Here is a 24040-nt window from a genome sequence, read left to right as displayed (position 1 = left end):
TATTCCTTTTCAGGATGCCAGGGATCAAATGAATCAGTTAAAAATGTTCATTATAAATGGGATTTGCCCTATTGAATCCCTTTGCTATTCCTGCATATTTCTAATGTGTTTTCTAGCAGTGCTTTCCACAAATCAGTTTGTACATAGACTCTGTTCCATAAGTCACCTGTACATGCCACAAGACCTGGATTGCAGACCACTGTATTTTGTTTGTATGTTCATTTATAATTAAAAGGTTGGCTGAGATATTTTCATTTAGAAGATTGTCTGCCAAGAGCAAACGCTGTAAGCAAGCATAGTAAAAAATCAGTCCATATAATGGGGCAAAAATGAATTAATCCACATTTATTTATTTATACGCCCTTCTCACCCCGAAAGGGACTCAGGGCGGATCACATTACACATATAGGCAAACATTCAATGCCTTTTAACATGACAAGACAAAGACAAGACAAAGACAAGACAAACATAGGCTCCGAGTGGGCCTCGAACTCATGACCTCCTGGTCAGAGTGATTCATTGCAGCTGGTTGCAGCTGGCTTGCTCTCCAGCCTGCACCACAGCCCGGGCCTGAACATGAACATATCCTGGTGTGTATCAAATAAGAGGTGCCTCTTCAACTGGCAAACTAGCAGTACTTTACTTAAAGGCACATGAAAAATCAAAGGTTTTGTTCACATTTCAGCAAATTACTTCCACATCATTGCACAGACTTGTTTTGAACCATCTCTAGATGAAGCAAACAGGAGACATGGCCTCAGGAGTAGGAGGAAATTAATCAGATCCTTCCACCATCAGGGTTAATTCAAACCACAATCAGCCTGACTAGTAAATGCAATGCAACTGGCTATTGTGTGTTTGCATTTTAGGTCAATGCCATGGTCCAAACTTGTGGTTTCTGCGGCTCATGTATGTCCAGATTGAGATAACACAAAGCAGTGGGAATTCCTATGATGAGATGAATGGGAGAGATTCCTTTAGCAGTCTGTTTCATGCAGTTTCTGTTCAATGTGCTGCTAAATGAAACTGTTTGCCATAACCAGAAGGAAGATGTCACTCTTTGCTCCTCTCCTTCATACTCCCTCTTACTTCATTGAATGTATAATCCTCTCCAAGTCTGTGAATAAATGTGAACTAATGAATTGAGTGGGACCTATTTCCAGGTGCGTGGGTACAGTTTTGCAGCCCTTGTCAAAAAGCCAGAGGCAGTTCAGCATCGTTCAGAAAATTTGCTAGATGTAGGTGGTAATATTCAACATTTTTTGGGTTGTCCTATCCCACTGTTAAATATATCTGCAATAGGATGACTCTTGAAAAAGACTAGTTTGCCCACTGCTTTAACTTTCATTCCATAAGAGGGATGCATTGAAAGAGCTTATCTTTGATATTAAAAAAAGCAGGATATGATCTGGTGGCCCACTTGCCTTGTATAGTATCTGAAGTCTATGTTTTTCCCTCTCACGTCTATTATATTCTCCCAATCCCTCCCGTTTAATAAGGCTTCTCCATATTGAATCACACTGGTTGTTCACCTACAGCTGGATCCTTTTCTCCATCAATTCATTTCCACATCTATTTCATCCTCTTACTTTTATGTCAGGCTATCACTAAAGGTTCCAATATTAAACTTTTGGGTTTCTCACCTCAATGTCCAGATGTGCATAAAACATGCAGTTGGAAAAATCAGAAACATTTTCCAGTTGAGATAGAACACTGGGGTGGAAATGGATGAGCTGCAGAATCCTAGCAGAGACTGTGAAAGCATTTAGGAGTTATTGCAAACACAGGGGAAAGTCAATGATTTGAGAGGTTCAAGCAGCACAAGTTTAATAAGAGGCAGCTGGACTAGACAATCACTTCACTAAACCAAGTCAGATCTATAAATGAATGGTCACTTTATAATAGATAGTGCATTAGACAAAAACAAGGGTATAACTAGGGAGCAAAAATATTGTGGTTTTTATTTAAAATATAAATTATTTTCAAGAAAAAGACAAAATAGAACACACAAATATATGTAAAACTACCAAAAGCCGCCCTGAGTCCCCTCAGGTGAGAAGGGCGGGGGTAGAAATGATAGAAATAAATAAATAAAACCTGCATCTGTATAATATCCATTACCACTAAATTACAATGATCTTCAGACCTTCAGATACTGCCTCCTACATAGAATGTAGTTTTCTAACATATTTTGGAGAAAACACCCGACCTTACCCCAAGATAATATCACACATTATATTACCAACACTCTTCTTTCTTATCATAAGAAAGAAGGAGGTAAACAAATAATAATTTTGTTGTCTAACATTTGCCTTAACATTGTTCTTCTTTCCATCAATATTTTAAAGCACTAAACAATGTTACAGGCAAATCTTTAAATATCATACTCATCTATTCCACACAAGGATTCCAGTTTTTTTAAAGTATGTATTGTGTTGATTTATCTTTAAGGGAACAGATCAATTCATCCAATTTCTTCCAGTTCCTTTTCTTCCAGATCATGTTTCAGATTATTGTAGAATTCTTTCATTTGTTGAGATGTTGTTGTCCAGAGTCTTCTGATATTGAAATAAAAAGATAGTCCTTCCAATTTCTCCTGTCTGTATATAATGTTTATCTTCCTAAGCTTCTCTGTCAAGAAAAAATAGTCTCTTCTCTTTGACAGTATACATACATTCTGGGATGACCTTCTTTATAATAACCCGTGTTTCTTATCTCCATCATGGCAATCATCTTGAGAACCATTACAAAAAAGGGCTGATCAAGATGCATAGTTTTCAATGGGGAGAACTGCTTTGCTGGGCCAGGCTAAAATCTCATCCATGTTTCTGGAGCTGGCTATATATATCTGCATGCCATCAAAGTTTTCATGATATGTGTTGTGTTCCCATACGCTTTATTATTACAATTTATATATGCATCCCTATCTCTTATAAGGGGTTGGTTTAACCTCCAGTTTGCTAGTAAAACTGAATGGTTATATCATAATATGTTGCATGTCTAAAAAGTGAAATGTTTGGAAAGCTCTGCACTACATGGTTATAGTACCATTATTATTATTATTATTATTGACACAAAGACATAGTATGACACAGCAAATGTATCTCAAAATCACAAGTCGAGCACTTTCCAAGTGTTTAGGACTGTGTGATGTATTTTCGGATGATGCATGCAGATCCCAATAAGGTGGCCTTTTGCAGTTGACAGATCGTAATTTTGTCAATGTTTATTTTTTCCAAATGCTGGCTGAGATCTTTTGGTATGGCACCCAGTGTGCCGATTACCACTGGGACCACTTGTACTGGCCGATAGATGTCCATTATAGGACGGCTGAGGGATGGCTTTTTTAGTGTAGGCCTCATAAGTACATTCTTTAGGCAAGCTGGAACTCTGCTTTGTCCCAAGGAGGCATTGACCACCACCTTCACCCACTCTGCCAGCCCTCTCTGGCCTGTTTGATCCGTAAGGAAGGGCAAGGATCTGGACAAGTAGGATCCATGTATCGACAACAGTATCCAAATCAGAAAGGATCTGAGCTACTTATCTACAAAGTGCAGTGCAAATTCATCTTAAGGGGCTGATGAATGGTCAAGGATTTCTCCTTGAAAACCAGTATGTAACAGCTCTCTGACCACTCGAAACAGCTCAGCTGGATGGTTCTTTGCAGATGCAATGTTGGCAGCAATGAACAATTTCTCTGCTCACATTTGCATGTTTTCGAACTGCTAGTTTGGCAGAAGTTGGGGCTAACTGTGGGAGGTCACCCCACTCCCCACATTCGAACCACTGACCGTTCGCTTAGTAAGTTCAGCAGCTCAGCGTTTAAACCGCTGCACCACCAGGAGCTCCTAAAGTGGAATAACAGTGCTAATAATAATAATAATGCCCTGTGACATTGTTCTCAGTTGCCATTCCTTAACACCTGGCTGGCCGGAAGTTAAGCATCGCTGTATTTGGGTCTTGAGAGATACAGCACTGATTCCACTCTGGTTGCCATGGCAACACCCACTGCAAGCTGCCATGGCAGTTGAAGTGGAATCATAGCGCTTTGACAGTACAGCGTGACAGGGTGTTGTGAATTTGACAGGCATTGTTTTCCCTGTGAACTCCAGCCACGGGCCCCTTCCACACAGCTGAATAAAATTCCACGTTATCTGCTTTTAACTGGGCAGATAACCCAGTTCAAAGAAGATACTGTGGGGTTTTCTGCCTTGATATTCTGGGTTATATATTCTGGGTGGAAGGGCCTTCAGTGTTGCCACTCTCGCGCACACGTCTACATATTACATTGAGCGCTTGGTCTTTCGTCGTCGTTGCCCCCGCCCCGCTTGGCATCCCCTTCGCCCGAGCTCTTCCTCTCCTGTGAAGGAACACCGTCTCCCCCTTCCTTCCCGGCTATTTATCAACAACAACACCACACGATGCCTTCAAGGACTCCCTCCCTCCTCCGCGCCCTGCAGCAGCAGCTCTAGCAGCGGCTGCAGCTCCTGCTACCATGGAGACGAAGGACAGCGGGGAAATCTCGCGAGGGGGCGGCAGCGGCGAGGTCTCGCGAGAGCGTCGAGTTCACGGGCCTGGTGGATCTCAACGCCGCTGCTGTTGCTTGCTTGCTTGCTTGCTTCCGGGTGCGAGGAGAAGAAGGAGGGGAGGGGTGGCGCGCGCGAGAGAGGGAGAAGAGCGCGCGCGCGAGTTCGCTGCTGCTGCTGCTCTTGTTCCGAGAGTGCAGAGTCAGCTGGGCGGCAGGAGGAGGAGGAGGAAGAGAGGAGGCGCGCGCGCAGGAAGCAGGTGGGTTGCCCGGGCCCGGCTCACCCAGCGGGGGTGGCGGCAATAGGAGGAACAGCCGCCGCCAGTGACCAAGGAAACCAACCGTTAGGGGGGTAGGTTCGACGGTGGGAAAGAGTGAGAGAGAGATAGAAGGGGGGAGGGGGGGGAGGAAAGGCAAATGGCGGTTGAAGGGCGCGCGGGTGGGGGAGGGGGAGGCCGGCTTTGAGACCAATGGGGGGCCAAAGGGCGGGCGTTGCGGCAGTGATGGAGGCGAGGCGGGGAGGCCCTGCTGTGTGCGGCTTGTGCAGTGACCAAGTGAGTGAGTGGGGAGGGAGGGAGGGAGTCATGGCTGCTCCTCGTCATCCTTCTGTGCGGAGGAAGAGAAAGAGCTGCTGCCCGCGAGGGGAGGGGGCGAGGTGAAGGAGCAGGAGCGCGCTCTCCATCCAATCCTTCTCTGGGTTGAGGACACCCAGCTCCCCGCGAGCCCCCTTACCTGGCCAAGGTGTGGAGGGCGGAGGGAAGGAAGGCAGGCCTAGCAAGCCTAGGAGAGGCGCCCCACGCACAAGCGGGATGCTGGGAATGGCCAGGGCCAGCTCTGTGCTTCCTTCTAGAACAGGGGGATGCCATTCCACCACAGAAGCTCAGTGCCCTTTCATCAAAAGGGGATATGATGGTGATGATAATAATAATAACTTTATTTTTACATCACGCCACCATCTCTCCCGAAGGGACTGGGGGTGGATTACATGGGGACCAAGCCCAGCAGAAACAAAGATTACAAGCTAAAACATATTTTTAAAAAATAATACAGTAGAGTCTCTCTTATCCAACATAAACAGGCCGGCAGAACATTGGATAAGCGAAAATGGTGGATAATCAGGAGGGATTAAGGAAAAGCCTATTAAATGTCAAATTATGTTATGATTTTACAAATTAAGCACCAAAACATCATGTTTTACAACAAATTGACAGAAAAAGCAGTTCAATGCATGGTAACATTATGTAGTAATTACTGTATTTACGAATTTAGCAACAAATCATCATAATGTATTGAAAACATTGACTACAAAAACATTGACTACTAAAAGGTAGACTGCGTTGGATAATACAGAACGTTGGATAAGCAAAGGTTGGATAAGCGAGACTCTACTGTAATAATAATACCTTGATTTTTGTACCCTGCCTCCATCTCCCTGAAGGGACTCGGGGTGGCTTACATGGGGCCAAGTGCGAACGACATAGTTTAAAATGTAATACATTAAAATGCATAACAACATAAGACAAAATAAAACAACAACACTAAAACAATATATAACACATAGTAACATATAAAATATCAATTACAACCAGCAGAGTAAAAACTTCATAAGAATGCATCAACCAACATCAACAACAGGTTTAGGCCATGCCACCACGAAAGCTCAGTGCCCTCTCATCAAAAAGGGGTATTATGATGATGGTGGTGGTGGTGGTGATTATTATTATTATTATTATTATTATTATTATTATTATGTTTATTTACACCCCACTTTTTCCCTCCACTAGGAGACTCAAAGTGGCTTGCATTAAAAGCATTTCAATACATTGTCAAAGGCTTTCATGGTCGGAATCACTGAGTTGCTGTGAGTTTTCCGGGCTGTATGACCATGTGTTCCAGAAGCATTCTCTCTTGATGTTGCACCCACATCTATGGCAGGCATCCTCAGAGTCAATTAGGTATGCTGGAAACAAGGCAAGTGGGGTTTATATATCTGTGGAATGTTCAGGGTGGGAGAAAGAACTCTTGTCCGTTTGAGGCAAGTGTGAATGTTCCAGTTGGCCACCTTGATTAGAATTGAATACAGGGCTGTAGCCAGAGGGAGGGGGGGTTAAGGGTTCCCACCTCCCCCAAAATGCATCAGGTACATTTTAACCAATTTAACCTTAATGAATGGCCTTTCAGCATCAAAGCTTGGCTGCTTCCTGGCTAGAGGAATCCATTCTTGGGAGGTGATTAGCTGGTCCTGATTGTTTCTTGTCTAGAATTCCTCTGTTTTCTAAGTGGTTTTCTTTATTTACTGTCCTGACATTAGAGTTTTTTAATACTGATAGCCAGGTTTTGTTCATTTTCATGGTTTCCTCCTTTCTGTTGAAATTGTCTTCATACTTCTGGATTTCGATGGCTTCTCTGGTGGACTGACATGGTGTTTGTTAAAGTGGTCCAGCAGTTCTGTGTTCTCAAATAATATGCTGTGTCCAGGTTGGTTCATCAAGTGTTTTACTATGGCTGACTACATAGGGACCCCCAAACGCAGTGCCCAAACATGAATCAAGGAACATGAAAGGCACTGCAGACTAACTCAACCAGAGAAGTCAGCCATAACAGAGCACTTGATGAACCATCCTGGACACAGCATATTATTTGAAAACACAGAAATGCGGGACGACTACTACCATGCCAGACTACACAGAGAAGCCATTGGAATCCACAAGCATGTAGACAATTTCAACAGCAAGGAAGAAACCATGAAAATGAACAAAATCTGGCTACAAAATATTTTAAAACTCTAAAATCAGGACAGTAAATAAAGAGCAACACAGTGGAATTCCACACAGGAAACAATCAGGGCCAGATAACACCTCCCAACAAAAGGATTCCCCCAGTCAGGAAGCAGCCAGGCTTTGAAGCTGAAAGGCCATTCAATGTTAAACAAGGTGGCCAATTGCAACATTCACACTTGCCTCAAACAGACAAGAGTTCTTTCTCCTACCTTGGACATTCCACAGATATATAAACCCCACTTTATTAGTTTCCGACAAACCTCACAACCTCTGAGGATGCCTGCCATAGATTTGGGTGAAACGTCAGGAGAGAATGCTTCTGGAACATGGCCATACAGCCCGGAATACTCACAGACACCTATTTCAATATGATTTAAAAATCTACAAATATACAAACATTAAAACAGGATTAAATATCATTGGTATTTTAAAAATCAGTTAATACCCACAGAAATATATTCAAAACTAAAAACCACAGCAGCCCCTGACAGGGGATGTGGCATGTTTGAAGCCAGTAAGCTGTTAGGAATTGTGGGAATTGAAGTCCAAAACACCTGGAGGGCTAAAGTTTGCCCATGCCTGGGTTATATGGACCGCAGTTTCCATGTGGAGTAGAGAATCGCAGCAACGTTTCCCACCATGGCTGGAAGCCACCACGTCGGAAAAAGCTGCAATACTGAAGCCTCCTTAGTCTCTACGGGTTTAGATTTTATGTGGCATACAATATTGTTTTTATCATCATTCACCACTTCGAGACTCTTTTTTAAGAGAGAGGAAAGGGCTCCAGTGCTAACCAGCAACACCCAAAGAGGGGGAGATCCTAGGATGTGTCCATGCCACCTCTGAAGGTATATAGTTCTGTCTTAGGATGGACTGCAGTTCCCATGTAGAGCATAACCAGCTGAGGGACATTATTATTATATTTCTTTATACCCTGCTTTATCTCTCCCGAAGGAGGCTCAAAGAGGCATGACATAAAAGCAACAGCATAACAATTTAAAAATATACAAATATGCGAGCATTAAAACAGTAATAAATATAATCAGTATTAAAAATTCCCAGTTAAAAACCATTAAAACACATTCAAAATTAAAGTTATGGGAACATCAGTGACGTCTCCCGGCACAGCTGGAAGCCACCCGTTTGGGGGAGGGGATAATGAGGACTGCTGCTGCCAGTATGGGGCTTGCCTGGCATTCTTTGTGTGATGGGCAGTGCCTGGCACGTGTGTGTGTTTGTGTCTCCTTTGGCCCATTCTGCCTTTCTATATTGTTATGCAGGAGAAAAGATCCCTTATATGCCTGGGCTGTGATGTGTAATGTCAAACTTAGCCTAGCCCCAAGCACTCTCCCTGGATTTGAATCCTGTTCACTGTGCAAACATAGGTCTCATCTAGGCGCCTTCTCTTATTCATGGCACCTTGGAATTCAGGTTAACCCTGAATGAGAACAGGATACGCAAGTTGCATGGTTCCAAAAGTATTTAGAAAGGAAACATCCTTCAAGTCAGGTGCATCCTTATGGAAACATGCATACTTCATCTTAAATTCAAATATTTTACTCCCCATCTTTCAGAAACGCATGCCCTCTCTTGCAGTGGCATACTGGGAATTGTCCCCATTCTTAAACTAATGACACTAAAAGTCATACTGAATTATACCAGTTGTCAGTTTATTCAGTTATTCTCTCTGGCCAGCAAAAAGACTCTGTACTTATTATATAAATAGTTTCTAAACATTTTGATCTCAACCTGTTCCACTAACTACCAGAAAGTTAGGGGATGCATTTTTAGTTATCTTCACTGTTGATTTTTGTTTGTAATTGTATAGAGTGGGCTAACTAACATTTCCACCACGGTTTGCCCTCCTTGATCTCTTTTTCCAAACACAAGAGGACTTAGTGGAGGGAAGAAAATTAGGGGCATGAGTACCTCTGTTTTCAGTCTCTGTTCTTACAGCAGGAATGGGGAAAGTGTTGCTAACAGCTCACATGCAGTCCCTGAGGACCACTTTTATGCCCCCTGAAGCTCCCCTTTAACCTTCAGAAGTTGTTCAACCCTTAATGTTTTAATAAGCGGTTTATCAGACAACATTTCGGTTGAAAACAAACTAGTACAGTTCAAAACTAGCCACATATATGACAGATATATTCTCCCCCTCCCAGTATATCAAACAAAAATGTGCCCAAGGTGGAAACTTGGAGTGATGTGATAGTACTTCCGGTGCTCTTAAAGGACAAACGGCAACCCATTTTGGGGGGCGGGGGGGGGGGATTGACCTATGCTCTTTTTATAGTTACCCATTTGTGCCGTACAGATTGTCGAATGAACTGCATGTATACAAGGTTTAGTTGAGTTCTGCTGCCATGAAGTATACAATGAAAGGAAAGGCACTTGGGACAGATTATATATGCATATACAATATGTTGTTGATTTTTAATTAGGGAGGATTTGTTCTCATAAGAACTATTTTTTAAATTGAAACCAAATAATCGCTTCCACGCCACCTCTGGCTCAGTTCTATAGCCAGCCACTCTGGTGTGGAGGAAGAGGAATCTGGGCCTCAACTTGCATTATGCATGTTGATGAGCCGGAGGTTGTGAATAACACCTTAGTGCATGATCTCTCTGTACTCTAATTTCCAGATATCAAGTGAGCAAATAGTTTTGCTGGACAGTCATCAGTGTTTAGCTCATAAAATAGCTACTGAGAACATTGTCGCCAATGTTTGGAAGACTTGGCTTTTTCATGGAGTACAACACCCAGTGTCCATATTAATTGGAAGATTCTGGAGAGTTTTATTATAACTAGCTTTTCTAGATGCTTCCCCTGGTATGGCCTGATAGCCTGTCCCAATGTCACAGCCATTACCCCCTTTATTTGGTGTCTTAAGCTTTTGAGCTGGCACCTATAATTCTGGTGTTGGTCTAAAGACGCTCAGTTACTAATCCCCATTTATAACCAACTTGCACAGGTCCCCCCCCCCTCCCCTTCTCAGCTGTCTTTGGTCCTAATACTCTTAATGAAGACATTTCTTGAAAAAGATAGCAAAACTAGAAGGATTAAAAATGAACAGAAAACTAATCTTTGATACATTCATTTTTCTTTGAATCTTCAAAAATGTTAAGTTAGCATAATATGATAAATCTTCATAGGAGATATAATTGTCCATAAGCAGCTTCTGTTTACCTGGTTCAGTAATGTTAGTTCTTGGATGTTATCTATGGCATTACAGACTGCTTGTGTTTTCTGGAAATGCTTCCTGTGTTTTCAGCTGGGGAAACTTTTGATACTGGAAACCAAGGATGGAAATCATGGCGCCCTCCAGAAGTGCTAGGCTGCCTGCAATGGCTAGGGTGGGCAAGAGTTCCAGTTTAGTAATATTTGGGGAGATCCACAGTTCCCACTTCCACTTAAATTAGACCAAATTGCTTACTTCCAGTTTAATAATAATAATAACAACAACAACCATAACAACAACGTTATTTTTATATCCTGCCGTCATCTCCCTGAAGGGACTGGGGGTGGTTTACAAGCAAGACTAAGCCCAGTAAAACAAAGTATACGAACTAAAAACACATTTAAAACACAATATGCATATAACAATCTGGTTAAAACAATTAAAAACAGCAGAATATAAAAACAACCACTAAAATGAATCAAAACAAACATCAGATAACTCAACCAAGGGGACAAGGTGGGCAAAATCAGAAATTGTAGAGGTCTGGCCATGGGCTTGTGCAAAAAGTGCTGGGGCTGGGGTAAAGTACTCAGCTCACTGTAGTTGAAACCTGCCTTCCTCATTCACAAATAAGAGATACGTGCATGATCCATTGCTTGGGGGAGAAACAGAACAAAAACTACCAGACTGGCTACTATAGTGTTGATTTAGTATGTGGCTAATTCATTTAAACACATTTTTAGAAATGCAAATTTCCCATATGCCATTTTTCAGTGTCTGTATTTGTGGCAGATTTCACTATTAAACGAAGAGCCCTTTTAAGGCATGAGCAGGGAAATTATGGCCCTCCATATAAATGGACTATAACAACTAGCATCCTTAACATACTGGCTGTGCTACAGGTAGTGTCACTGGAGATATAAAAGTTGAGATGCAGCCTCAGTGATGAACCTTTAATTGGGAATAGTTTTCTGTGACCATGCAGGGGAAATCAGAGAAACAGCAAGGATTCTAAGGATCCATTTACCTTCTTTCCTATGGTTGATTAGAACAGCCTCCCAGTGACTGCCTGGGAAGGCTCCATGACTCGAAAAAGAGTGTGTATCTTTCTGGCTGTTGCAGGTGCAGTGGATGAATAACAAAATTGTGTAGGTGGACAAGATACTGTGAAAATATTTCAGGCTATTAACCTCTGAGTTTTTTATTTTCAAGGCTGGCTTAATGTGCAGAAAGTGTAGCTTTCAGGGCTTTTTTTTTTAACTGTCTCGCTAGAAACATAATTTTATTGGTTTTCCAAGAGGTTCCTAGCTCCATATTAAATGTAACAATATGCATGTGTGAATGAACTATGACAGATGCCCTGCCTATGGAAATAACCTTCATATCTCCTTGTATCAAAACTTTTCAAGTAGAGTCTGTTTACTGCACACTTGGTGATATAGCTGCTGAGTGTGTCATTTGATGTCTTGTGCTTCAACCTGAGCCACTAAAAAGGTTTAAATTTGTAGATATGATTGAAAGATGGGTAATTCAGCATATTTTGATGAGGTACCTGTGAGCAAGTAGAAACTGCTAATGTAGGGGAACTATGGCCTTCCAGATGTTTTTGGACTTCCACCTTTCATCATCTCCAGCCAGAATAACCCATAGTTATGAATGATGGGAAGGAGAGAATGAACCTTCTTGATGCACTGAGCTAGGGCTTGCCCTTTTTCTGGGGTACTTATTTATTCAGTGCTTTGTTTCTTAAATACTACACATGCTGTCTTTTTTTCTTCTGATACCACCTACACTGACAGACACCAACAGGATTCTGAGCATAGTTATTAGCACCCGAAGAGCTACTAGTTCCAGTGATAGCCCTGTGAATACTTGGCTGGATAGTCTCAAAATCTGTTCTCCTGAGGCGTGCTAGGAGGAAGCATTCTTTCTCCATTTAATGACTATTTCTGTCTTAACAGGACTTGTCCTTTGACATCACCTGGACAGAAGAACCTGCAAGGTTGAACCTGCTGCCATGGGGAACATTTTTGGCAACCTGCTGAAGAGCCTGATTGGCAAGAAGGAGATGCGTATCCTTATGGTTGGACTTGATGCTGCTGGGAAAACCACTATCCTCTACAAACTGAAGCTGGGAGAGATTGTCACTACCATCCCCACTATTGGTATGGTCTCTAATATGAAATGTGGAATGTGTCGTCTTCTCTTGAATTTCTTTTTAAGATTGAATAGCAGTCATGTGGTGGTTGCATGGTGGTCACTTTAGGTCAGCAATGTAAGCAAGCACCCTGTTTTCAGAGACATTTGACATCCTACTTACCTTAACTGTACCTGTCATTAAGTCCCAGTTGTTAGAAAACTGGTAGATAGAGGTGGTCTAATACATTAAAACAGTTTCTCTGTCATTGTACTAGTCTTTTCCTGTCCTAATGGGAAGGACACAGCAGGCTCAGTGAGTATGACTCACAGAACTGGGAGCAGCTAGATCAGAAGTGAAACTTAAGTGCACACATATACCCACACAATCCTGCCTGCAGTTAGTAACTTGTCCAGACTTGATTTATTATTGGGCTCCCAAGTTTCATTTCCAGCTTTGGAAGGGGCTATGTTTGGAGCAGAGTCTACAGCTGGGAGAAATACTTCTTGTACTGCAGCTCCTAAAATTCCAGCTGGGGGATTCTGGGAGTTGTAGTTAAAAAAAACAAGAAAGGAATATTTACTGATTTCAGCTTGGTGTTCACCTAAGTTCTCAACCTGGGGTTCCCAGATGTTTTTGGCCTACAACTCCAAGAAATCCCAGCCAGTTTACCAGTTGTTGGGATTTCTGGGAGTTGAAGGCCAAAAACACCTGGGGACCCCAGATTGAAAACCACTGATCTAAGTGGTTAAGTTCTGCTCTGAGTTAAGAGTGGAATTGTATGCAAACAGTAAACCAACATGATTGTTAATCCAGCCCTCCAGGCATATTCTGTCAGTTATCCTAAAGGACATGAGAATAACCCCATGGGCATCTAGTCTGGATTCCTGCTTGCATCCATGTCCATCCAGTTTCTTCCTGGAGTAACACAAGTAAAGAGATGGAGGCTAGTCCCCTGTTTTTGTTGTTCTTGTCCCTCAAGCAGTTCTTATTTAAAGAAATATTGCATCTCAAATTTGAGACTCAATTTCAGCCATTATGGGTATTTACTCTACATATCATTGTATTATCTGCATTACAACAAGATTGTCAAGTGGATTTTGCCTGGGGGAGTGGGAAGAAAACAAGCCAATTTTACAGGTGCAAAGAGAACTTTGAAAGCACAGCATTGTCCTAATTTCCAATGGCTTTAAATATAGAAAAAAGGGAAAACTAGTGATATTTGCAAGCACATTTAAATGCACATTTTTGCTGTTCGAGTCTTGTGCTTTGACAAGGATCATCCCAGGACCTTTTGGAAGAGGGCAGATTGCATAGCTGTAGTATTTCATGAACTGCATATCCTACTTCTGTGGAGTTATATTGGATATGGGGGTTTATTATGGAGAGTACGAACAACACTAGATCCCATGGTTACTTAAACTTCACTGGTGATCCTTAGCTGAGACTCAAACTTCAGAAGTGATATATTTTTTCAATATGTTCTTCAGCACCACCCATAGAAGGAGCTTGATAGTGGCTTTTTTTACTGGTGAATGCTGAAATTACAGAACTTTTTAAAAATTGCAGTTGTCAGCTGAAGAACCTCGCCTTTCAATATCATGCTAGAAACTGGCAAAAAGGCAAAAAAAGATCTGCCCATCAAATCTTTGAACCTAGAGCACCCCTATTTATATGCTGAAATGACTCAAATTGGCTACAATCTATGTGAGATCTATTGTTGATTCCTCCCCTTTGGTACCTTTGTATGATCAATAATTTTTGACTCCCTTTAGACTCCCAGGATAGCTGAGTTCCCTGCTGTGTGGAACTTACTAATGACCTTGCTCTTTTTGTTCAGGATTTAATGTGGAAACGGTTGAATATAAGAACATTAGCTTCACTGTATGGGATGTTGGTGGCCAGGACAAGATACGGCCCCTGTGGCGGCATTACTTCCAGAACACCCAGGGTATGATAATATAATTTATATCCAAAGTGTCTTCCTTTATGCCTTTATTCCCTTCACACTACCCTCCTTTTATGCTAACGGGTCTTGGGGTTTATTTTCATTTTGAAATCAACAGCCTGTGAACTCACTTGAACCAGTCTTGATGTTTTTTCAGAGGTATATCAACAGAGTACATGGTTAACCTTTGCCTCTTTTCATCCAAGGAGAAGCAGTCGTTTAAATCAGAAGTCAGCTAGGTACAACTGTCCAGATATTGTTTGATTGCAACTCCCAGAATTGCTTGCCATTGGTTCAGCTAACTGGGGCTGCTTGGAGATGTAGTCCAACAACATGTGGAGAGCCACACATTTCCCATCCTCTGTCCAAAATTAAAATTTAATGATATGTTTGCAGTGAGAAAAATCAGTAGAAATGTATTTTAAAAATCTGGAATTTCTTTTATTGTGATGATCTTAGACATGGCTGAGGCTCAAATTATGGAGCTGGCAGAAACTACATGAGAGTTAGATTAAGGTTAAAATTCAGGTGTCCTTGGTAAGTAAAAGCGCTAAAGAAACTGGAAAGTTCTTGTTGAATGCTTCAGGGTAGATTAGATGTCTAGTAGATGTAATTCTGCAGATTAGGACAAACCTTTTAAATAATCAACTCCTCTGTAGTGAATTAAGAATTCACTCCAGTTGTTCCTACTCTGTCGAAAATGTAGTAAATACACATTATTAAAAGAAATTGGGACTATCTTTGAACTATTCAAGATCGGTATAAGATGACTTGCTTCAGATTGAGTTGAAAGCAAGGCTGGACAATATGCTCCATGGGATCATTTCCAGCTCTGCATGTTAAGACATCTGTGGTTTACTTAACATTGCATAGATCCAGAAAACATCAATGAGTCTTCTGTTTCTTAGGTTTACTCTACTTCCATTCTTGTTAAAGACATTCAGCCTGTGATCCAAAAGCTTTGGTTTAATTCACATTTTATAAGTGTTGTTTAACTTATACAGGCAGTCCCCATGTTACAGACAAGATATGTTGGGTAGGTTTAATCTTAAGCTGAATTTATATGTAAGGTGGAACAGGCAAATTTTTAAGTGTAACTCCGGACAGGTGTTTGTCTTAACATTTTATTTATTTTTATCTGTGTATGTAAATACTTAAACTACTGCAAAAGGCCCAACGTTAGCTACTGGTTGGTGTGTCCGCTGCTGGGGCCCATCTTGTGCCACTGCCATATTTGTAACCAGGAGTTGGATGTAGGTCAGATGCTCCTACCTGTCCTTCAGAAAGAAAGTTAAAACTTGCCTATGGAATCAAGTGTTTTTAGAGTAGTTACAGTGCAATATGTAGCTACAAGGTTAATGTAATATGATTGGATCAGCTTTGGACTATGATTTCAGGCCCGGGACCATGTGCTATGTTTTTAACTGTTTATTTTAAATGTATTTATATGTTACTGTTTTGATTTTAATCCACTGTGTATTTTGTATTTTATTTGTTTTTATGTTTTAATGCGACATTGAATTATTGCCAGTTTGGAAGCCTCTTTGAGTCACCTTCATGGTTGAGATAGATCGGGGTAAAAATACAGTAAATAAAATAAATGTTATTGGGGACAGTCTGTAATCTGATAATATTCATGGACTTTTAAACTTCTGTTTCCATTCAGGCCATAATCCTAGACCTAAAATTTTAAAACCAGGATAATACAGATATTTATATTTTGTAGGGAAATATAGTCATTGACAGTCCAATAATATTAATTGCTGAAAAAGGCAGGAAAAGAATGCTAACACAGTTACTTAGTTGAGGAATTTGTTTTTTTCCCCTATTTAATACATTTCTCTTCTTTAGTAGAAGAGATGTTCATTCCTTCATGTTCCTGGGAGAAAACATATCTTCCTATTTCCAGTGGATAAACAAGAGATTGTAGATTGGTTTGCATTTGTGCACTTCCTGATTGCTAGAACTTTTAAATGCTTCTGTCCACTATAAGCCCCAGAGCTCCTGCAGCCCCATTCTTTTATGGTTCTGGTGTAGACAAATCCGAGTTCCACCCTCTTTTTTCTTTATGCCTTGTTAGCAAAAAGCCGCTTTTTGAGCCACATGCACATTCTGCCCACCCCACCCCCGCTTGTGTCAAGCCTTTTCTCCTCTTTCAGGTTTGATCTTTGTGGTGGATAGCAATGATCGGGAGCGAGTGAATGAAGCCCGTGAGGAGCTGATGAGGATGCTGGCAGAGGATGAATTGCGAGACGCTGTTCTTCTTGTCTTTGCTAATAAGCAGGTGAGACTGGGGGAGAGAGGGTGCTTCTCAGGCCTCTTCCACACAGCTGAATAAAATCCCACATTATCTGTTTTGAACTGGAATATATGGCAGTGTGGGCTCAGATAACCCAATTCAAAACAGATATTGTGGGATTTTCTGCCTTGATATTCTGGGTTATATGGCTGTGTGGAAGGGCCCTCAACCTTGGAAACTTAAGAGGTGGGTGCTGGGCATATTTTTTGTGCTGATCTTGACTTCTCAAGAATTCCATCCAGTCTAATTTTCTTTTCTTGTTAGGAAGGGGAGGTCTTTCTGGCATGGAGCTTTGGAGAAAATTTTCCTATTCTGGGTTTATGATACTAGTGCTATTTATTGCCTTGTCCTCTAGCGCAGGGACAAGGAAAATGTAGAATTTGGACTACAAACTGCATGTGGTTCCTAGCCCCAATGAAAGGTGGGAACAAGCTCTGCCACAGCGCCATCCTCAGGCACAGGTCTCACAGTACACTATACCAATCTGCAACTGTTTTTTAAACATTTTTAAAAATAATTTTTTAAAAATACAATTAAACCAAAAGAAGGATGGTCCTCAGGACTTCTACCGGCACCAAAAATTGCCCTCGGCCTTACTACAGTTCTTCAATCCCTCATAGGGAATGGATGGAAAATATGTAGTTTCCCAGAAGTTATTGGATTCCAGTTCACATCAGCCCTCGCCAGCATAGCACATGATAGTGGATGGTGAACATTGTATTCTAGGGGTATGTGAGATATGCACACATTCTAGAGACACTTGGGCATGGGCCAGTATTACCACATCATCTCTGTGGGCTTGGTAAACAATGTCTGATTTTTTTCTCATAACTGGGCTATCTATTTCACTAAATAGGTGATATTGAAGGAGATGGAATAGCCTACATGTTAAAGGTTAATTAATTGACATCAGATACTGTATATAGGTGAACATCTTTATGTATTGTGATTATCAATATGAAATAATCGCCACATACCTCCATGCTCATGAGGTATCTTAACATTCACAAAGCCCTGGAGTGTGTACTGGGATCTGCCCAATGGTGATCAGAATTTTGAAAATGATGTCTTTTTAATTCCAGTGGCAGAAATAAGTAACCTAGTGTTGTGATAACGATAAAAAATATGAACATGAGTACAGAGAACAGGGTGATTGTTTTTGGTGTTCTAATATTCCTGACTTCCCACTCGATGTAGAAGTTTGGTAGTTAATACTGAGATATAATTGTGTGCATGTTGTAATTGATACTGAATTTGGGACCTGAATTCCTCCTCCTCAGAAAAGACCTTTTTTCCTATTCATGCAATAAGATTGAGGGTGTAGTAGATATGAAACAGACATAAGACTGGTAGGCTAGCTGAAAGGTAAACATGCTTCTGCTTCCTTCCCTAGCTATACTGACTACTGCTCCTCAAAAACAGAACCTAGATTCAGTTCAGGTTCAGGCTATTTGACTGACCGCATTCCCTTGTACAAACTTGCCTGGACACTTAGATCTTCAGGAGAGGTCCTTCTCTTGGTCCCACCCCCACCTCAAGTGTAGTTGGTGGGAACAAGAGAGCGAGCTTTCTAACCCTGGAACTAACTGCTCAGGGAAGTCATAACAGCCCCCTCCCTACTGTCCTTCCGGCAGCAGGTTAAAATCTTTTTATTCAAACAGGCATTTAAAAATGAAGGTGTTTAAGATCTAGTCAGGGGATACTATGGTTTTTCACTTTGAATATGTTCTGATGGTTTTTAACTGAAAAATTTAATGCTGTTTAATTCTGTTTTAATCTATATAAATAAAAATGTAATGTCCATCAGTGAGGGACCTCATATCTCCCAAATAACTCCACTGAATGCTATGAAATTTGGATACAATATAGCATTTGAACTGCCGTGCGTTTTAAGCCTACTCTCAAAAACTGCAAGCAACTGGTGTGGGTGAGGCTGCAAGGGAAGGCTAGGTCCGCCTCCTCACCATTCACGAGGAATTACGCAAGTCCAAGGCTCTGAGGCCTAACTATGGAAAGGGTGTCAGGAGCGACTTCAGAAACTGCAAGCCGGTTCTAGTGTGAGACAATTGGAAGTCAGCAAGGATGTTACTCAGGGGACACCAGGATGTTTTACCATTCTGTGGGAGGCTTCTCTTTATATATCTGTGAAAGGTCCAGGGTGGGAGAAAGAACTCTTTTCTCCTACAGGCAAATGTGAGTGTTCCAATTGGCCAACTTGATTAGCATTACATAGCTTTGCTGCTTCAAACCCTGGCTACTTCCTGCCTGGGGGAATCCTTTGTTGGGAGGTGTTAGCATCAAATAGCCCTGCCACTTCTGATCTGAGAGAACTGGCTGTCAGCAAGAATGTTACCCAGGGGACACCCACATGTTTTACCATCCTCTGGGAGGCTTCTCTTTATAAATCTGTGGAAGATTCAGGGTGGGAGAAAGAACTCTTTTCTGAATTTCTGAGTTTTTTTATTGAACCAGACTGGGCCACAGCAATGCGTGGCAAGGTACAGCTAGTTATATTTTAAATTGGATACCAATGGTTTTTTGTCATGCCGCTTTGAGTCCCCTTTGGGGAGATAAAGTGGGGCAGCAATAATAATAACAACAACAATGTATAAGGTGAACAGACTTTTGTATTCCAGAATTTTGTATTCAGGGCTCTGGATGTTCTATTTAACACATAGATTGGTACTGGGTGGAGAACTGAGTAAAAATTAATTATTGTAATGATCTGTGTAGTTCAATAAAAGGATAAATATAAAAAATCACAAGCCAGATATGAGTATTCTGTCTGTGTCTTATTGCCCCCACTGGACTAGCGGAAACAAATTAAATTTTAGAACATGGGAACAATTTCTAAACGAATTGTTAAAATAGTATTTTCTTGAAGCATTTCTATACTACCCTCCCAGCTACAGTTTTCATAGCAACTTAAGGGCAGAATTATATTGATAATATGATGAATAGCACAACCTTTTAAAAATCAGGTGTAATTTTAAAGTTCTTTAAAAACTGGGGAGGATAAAACAGTATTTGCTCTATACTGCAAATATTTCACTTATAAGTGCCAGGCAAGTTTGTCAGGGAAGCAAGTTCTAAACAGGAGGGCATCATAAGTGACCTCCGTGTCATCTTATCCTTTAGGTGATGGTTGCAGGTATTTATATTTTAACTCTCATAAGCTACTTTGCATTTTGAATTTGGAGGAAACTTAGATATAAATAAATATGGCAATAATAATAACTACTGTTGTATCAACAGTGGCAAAATGTGACAGGAGTAGGTAGATCATTTTATTTCTATTTTCTCTTGTTAATATAAGTTTATTGATGCTATTTTGTATTGTTCTGATTTGTGCATTTTTGTTGACTATGGCATTGAATGTTTGCCTTGTAAACCACTGAGTCCCCTCGGGGAGAGAGGGCAGTCTATAAATAAAGTTGTTGTTATTATTATAATTAGATAATTGCATTATTCAGTAAACTGCACTATGTAACTAATTGGTCAACTAATCCGTATTGTAGGTGTTTTGTCACAATTGCTTTGGCAAGTAGTGCTTCCTTGTCAATGTAGTAGTGTATGGAGAATCCTGACATGAAATCTCAGATTGGATGGAAGCCAATGTGGTGTAGTTCCTACAGTCTAGGAGCTAGGATATGAAAGATCCAGGTCCAAGCGTCCACTGAGCTATTTAAACCTGCTGGATGACCTTGGATCTATTTCACTCAGTTTCCCATGTCTACCTCATCAGCTTGTTTCAAAGATAAGACTGGGAGGTAGTAGTGAGCTATTTGAATAAATAGATATTGAGCTCATTGGAGGAAAGTAGGATATGAATGTAATAGTGCATTTATAAATGTAATAATTATTATTTAACTGTTAATATTTGATAGTATTTATACAATCAAAGTGTGGTGGTAGTGGAGTATCATGTGGCCTTCAGTTAGTATGATTTCTATGTACTGTGTTTTCCTATAAATAGAAGGAGCAAAACAAATGATTTAAATCAGAAAATACCCTCAAGCTTCCTTGGAGTACAAATTACATTTATTTACCCAAAATATATAAAGCCCATTCTATTGTAGGCATTGACTACTATGGAAAGACCTGACAAAGAGGCTGAGATGGGTCAGGAGAGATATTCTTTCTTGAATGACCAAATAAACTAGCAACAAACTGATCCAACATCATCAGCAAAAACTAGACTTCTTTCTGCCAAAGGTGCCTCGTGGACATGATGAGTCTGGCAGGATCAGGCCTTCGAAAGGTTACCTTTTTTGTAAAGGAAATCAATAAACTGGAAACATGGGCAATAATGAGAGCTGTAACCCAGAACAAAATTTCTCTAAGCTTTGGCCAGCATGGCCATGCGTATAGTATCATCTACAAATGCTTCAGTGACTGCAAAGGAAGAAGCAATTACTGAAAGTGCGCTTGTTTTTAATAAAGAGCGCTTTCTCTTTTTTCATTTATTTTTGAATACCTTGAAATAGCAGTAAGTCTTGGGATAAGGCAAGTATGTCCCCTGAGTCATATTTTAACCCTCAGAACTTAAAAAAGTGAGCAGGAGGTTTTTCAAAAAGTCTAAACTGCGGGCTGTCAAAAAAGAGGCAATATTTTCACTCTCCAGAGGTATGTGGAACCTTTTGGGCAAAACATTCTACTTTTTAGAAAAGATTACAGATTTCAAAATTGGGTATGGAGCAGGATGAACCTCGAGGGTCCCATAGCTAGCCAGTGCAGTCCCCCATTTCCTGACCATTGTGCAACCCTGTCCTCCTTCTCATTCCTTCTTGTTTTCTCATCTCTTTTCCAGGACCTCCCTAATGCCATGAATGCTGCAGAAATCACAGACAAGCTGGGTCTACACTCACTGCGCCACCGCAACTGGTACATCCAGGCCACCTGCGCCACGAGTGGGGACGGCCTCTACGAGGGCTTGGATTGGCTGGCCAACCAGCTGAAGAACAAGAAATGAGTGCAGGAGAGGTGGGGCTCAGCTCCTGGCTGTGGGTTCCAGTTTGGGTTGGTCTCCCCTCTCCTTCCTACGCTCCCCCCCAGCCCTCCCCTCCCTCTCCTTTCCCTGTTGGGTTTGCTTTTCCTCTCTGGCGGCACCGGTTGCTGTGGGGGTGGGGACGGGTGGGGTGGGGTGAAATTTTGGTTTCCTTTTTCTCTCTCAACCTCTCTTGTTTTTTCTCTTATTTTCTCATGCCCTGGCTCTGCCAGGAATTTTTTTGCACGGTCTCTGTGTGTGCGCGTGCGTGTGTGATAAATATATATATAGAGATAATAAAATATATGGGTGTGGTGGGAGGGGTTGGGGCAAGTGGGGGTTGGACGCCGATTCTGTGGCCTTTCTTTTTCCCCCCTTGTTTTCTTTTCCCCTTATTTCCCTTTCCTTTCTATATTTTTGTTGGTCAGTTTGTATTTTCTTGGTGGTATGTGAAACTTGGCACGCTCTTTAACTGGAGGGGACCAGAATTCAGTGGCAGCTGCTTTTCTTGCTTTCTTTCTTGTGCTGTTAGTGCAGAGTGGAAAGGAGGGAGGAATCCAGGGTTAATAAAGGCAAAGCTGGGGGTCATATGCTGTGGAGGCAGAGATGGTTAATGCAAGAAGGGAGGGTCTCAGAAATCGAGCTGCTGCAGATGGGGAAAAGGCCCATTACTTCTTGATGGTAGCATGTTGGAGTAGGAGGGATGCAGTGAGTTCCAGCTAATTACAACCTCCCTCCCCAATAAAATATTGCACATTTCTTTCTTGCCTTGGGTTTGTGTTCAGCAGTGCCCCCTGCTGGTATTGCCGCTGACATTGCAGCAGTATGGAGCATTCTTTATCGAAACTTCCTGCTTCCCCATCCATTGCCTGTTAACAATTTCATTAGTGACGCATGTGGATAGCAACTCTTGATGCTGCCAATAAACCGAAACTCTTGCATTCCAACCTTTTTGACCATATGGCACCTGCGGCCCTCCGTAGTTTGCCTCTCCTCAGCCTCCTGGGCTCTTTCCATTCCCCCATAGAATTGGACCAGCATTTATTGGGCATTGGCATGAGCTGCTGAGAAGGTTTGGGACCAATGCTGTGAACAGCTATTGTACAAAACTCCTTCCTTATTCTTTCCTGTCACAAGATGGACATGGCAGCACCCTGGCTGCTAAATAGTTCCACCAACCTGCTTTGCCTTCCTTCTGGAAGCTTCCCAAGGGCAGAATTTCATTGCTGCCTATATATGTGGTGTTATCCCTTAAGACAGGTGACTCTCCCCCTTCTTCCCCTGCCCTGAGATAAAACCCTGGCTCTTTAAGGTTTATTTTCCATGTTGGGGAAAGTGGAGGTGTCTTTTTCCTCCCCCCTTTTCATTATTTGGGGGGGGGGGGTAATGATTGTATTAGGATCAGACCCAGTTCAATGCATGTAACTTTCTGGACACTCCCTGCCTTTGGACAGTGTTGGTACTGTGTGTTCCCCTCTCCCTATTCTGGCAAATATGTATTGACTTCTCTCTCTCTCTTCCTGCCTCCCCTTTCCCTCTCCCACCCTCTAAATTAATCTTCAACTCCCTTTGCTTGGTGTAAAGTGATTTACCTTTCCCCTTTCTTTCTGGTTTTGTTCATTCTCTGGGCCATGGCTCCCTATATGTGTTTTTTCTTGGCCCCCCTGAACAGTTGGATGCACCATGACTTCTGTGCACCCCCATTGGATATTAAACTTGTTTTATGTAGATGCTGGCTCCAGTCTCGTGTTTTGCGGACGTTGAGAAATATGCTACGTGTTAAGTGTCTCTCAAGACTGTTTCATTCATTCCTGTCATCAGGACACAGGGTTCAAGAATTACTGTGTGAAGGAACATTGTGCACTCACATATACACAGTAATTCAGGAGAACCAAATAGCCCTTTAAAATTGCGTCTATATATCTCCCCAGTGCTGAACCGAGGTTGAAAAGGGATTTTTGATTGCTCGCGAGGGTTTAGGCTGCATTCAGGGTCTGGGAGTGAGATTCTGCATTTCAACACCTTACCAAAGAAAGAGATTTTGTGCTTTTTCTTCCACCTCCTGAATAGTGTCTCTGTGTTTACTGATAACTCATTTCTTTACAAAAAGACTTTCCCTCCTCAATGTCTCCGTTTGCGCCTCCACCCCTTGCCAGTTTCCCCTTAACATACATGGCCTTTCTCTT

General features: G+C 41.6%; 1 protein-coding gene across 2 annotated transcripts; it reads left to right on the top strand.

The window, feature by feature from the left end:
- Nucleotides 1-4587: 4587 nt before the first annotated feature.
- Nucleotides 4588-23582, top strand: arf3 (ADP ribosylation factor 3). 2 transcript variants are annotated; one of them, XM_003216952.3, is made up of 5 exons: nucleotides 4588-4877; nucleotides 12445-12648; nucleotides 14461-14571; nucleotides 16728-16852; nucleotides 21678-23582. In XM_003216952.3, the coding sequence occupies exons 2-5, from the start codon at nucleotides 12501-12503 to the stop codon at nucleotides 21837-21839; spliced, it is 546 nt and encodes a 181-aa protein (XP_003217000.1). In that variant the 5' UTR covers nucleotides 4588-4877; nucleotides 12445-12500; the 3' UTR covers nucleotides 21840-23582. The 2 variants fall into 2 exon arrangements, with proteins under 2 accessions (XP_003217000.1, XP_008102220.1); XM_008104013.3 differs by having other exon boundaries at nucleotides 4589-4785.
- Nucleotides 23583-24040: the final 458 nt, after the last annotated feature.

The sequence above is a fragment of the Anolis carolinensis genome, chromosome 2 (genome assembly GCF_035594765.1).
Source record: "Anolis carolinensis isolate JA03-04 chromosome 2, rAnoCar3.1.pri, whole genome shotgun sequence".
NCBI lineage: Eukaryota > Metazoa > Chordata > Lepidosauria > Squamata > Dactyloidae > Anolis > Anolis carolinensis.
The sequence above is the reverse complement of the archived record's forward strand: the minus strand, read 5'-3'. Positions and strand labels throughout refer to the sequence as shown.

Coding starts and splice junctions, on each gene's coding strand:
- arf3 (XM_003216952.3), top strand. CDS start 12,501: ATGGGGAACATTTTTGGCAACCTGCTGAAGAGCCTGATTGGCAAGAAG. Junction 12,649..14,460: donor CACTACCATCCCCACTATTG/GTATGGTCTCTA, acceptor CTTTTTGTTCAG/GATTTAATGTGGAAACGGTT. Junction 14,572..16,727: donor TTACTTCCAGAACACCCAGG/GTATGATAATAT, acceptor CTCCTCTTTCAG/GTTTGATCTTTGTGGTGGAT.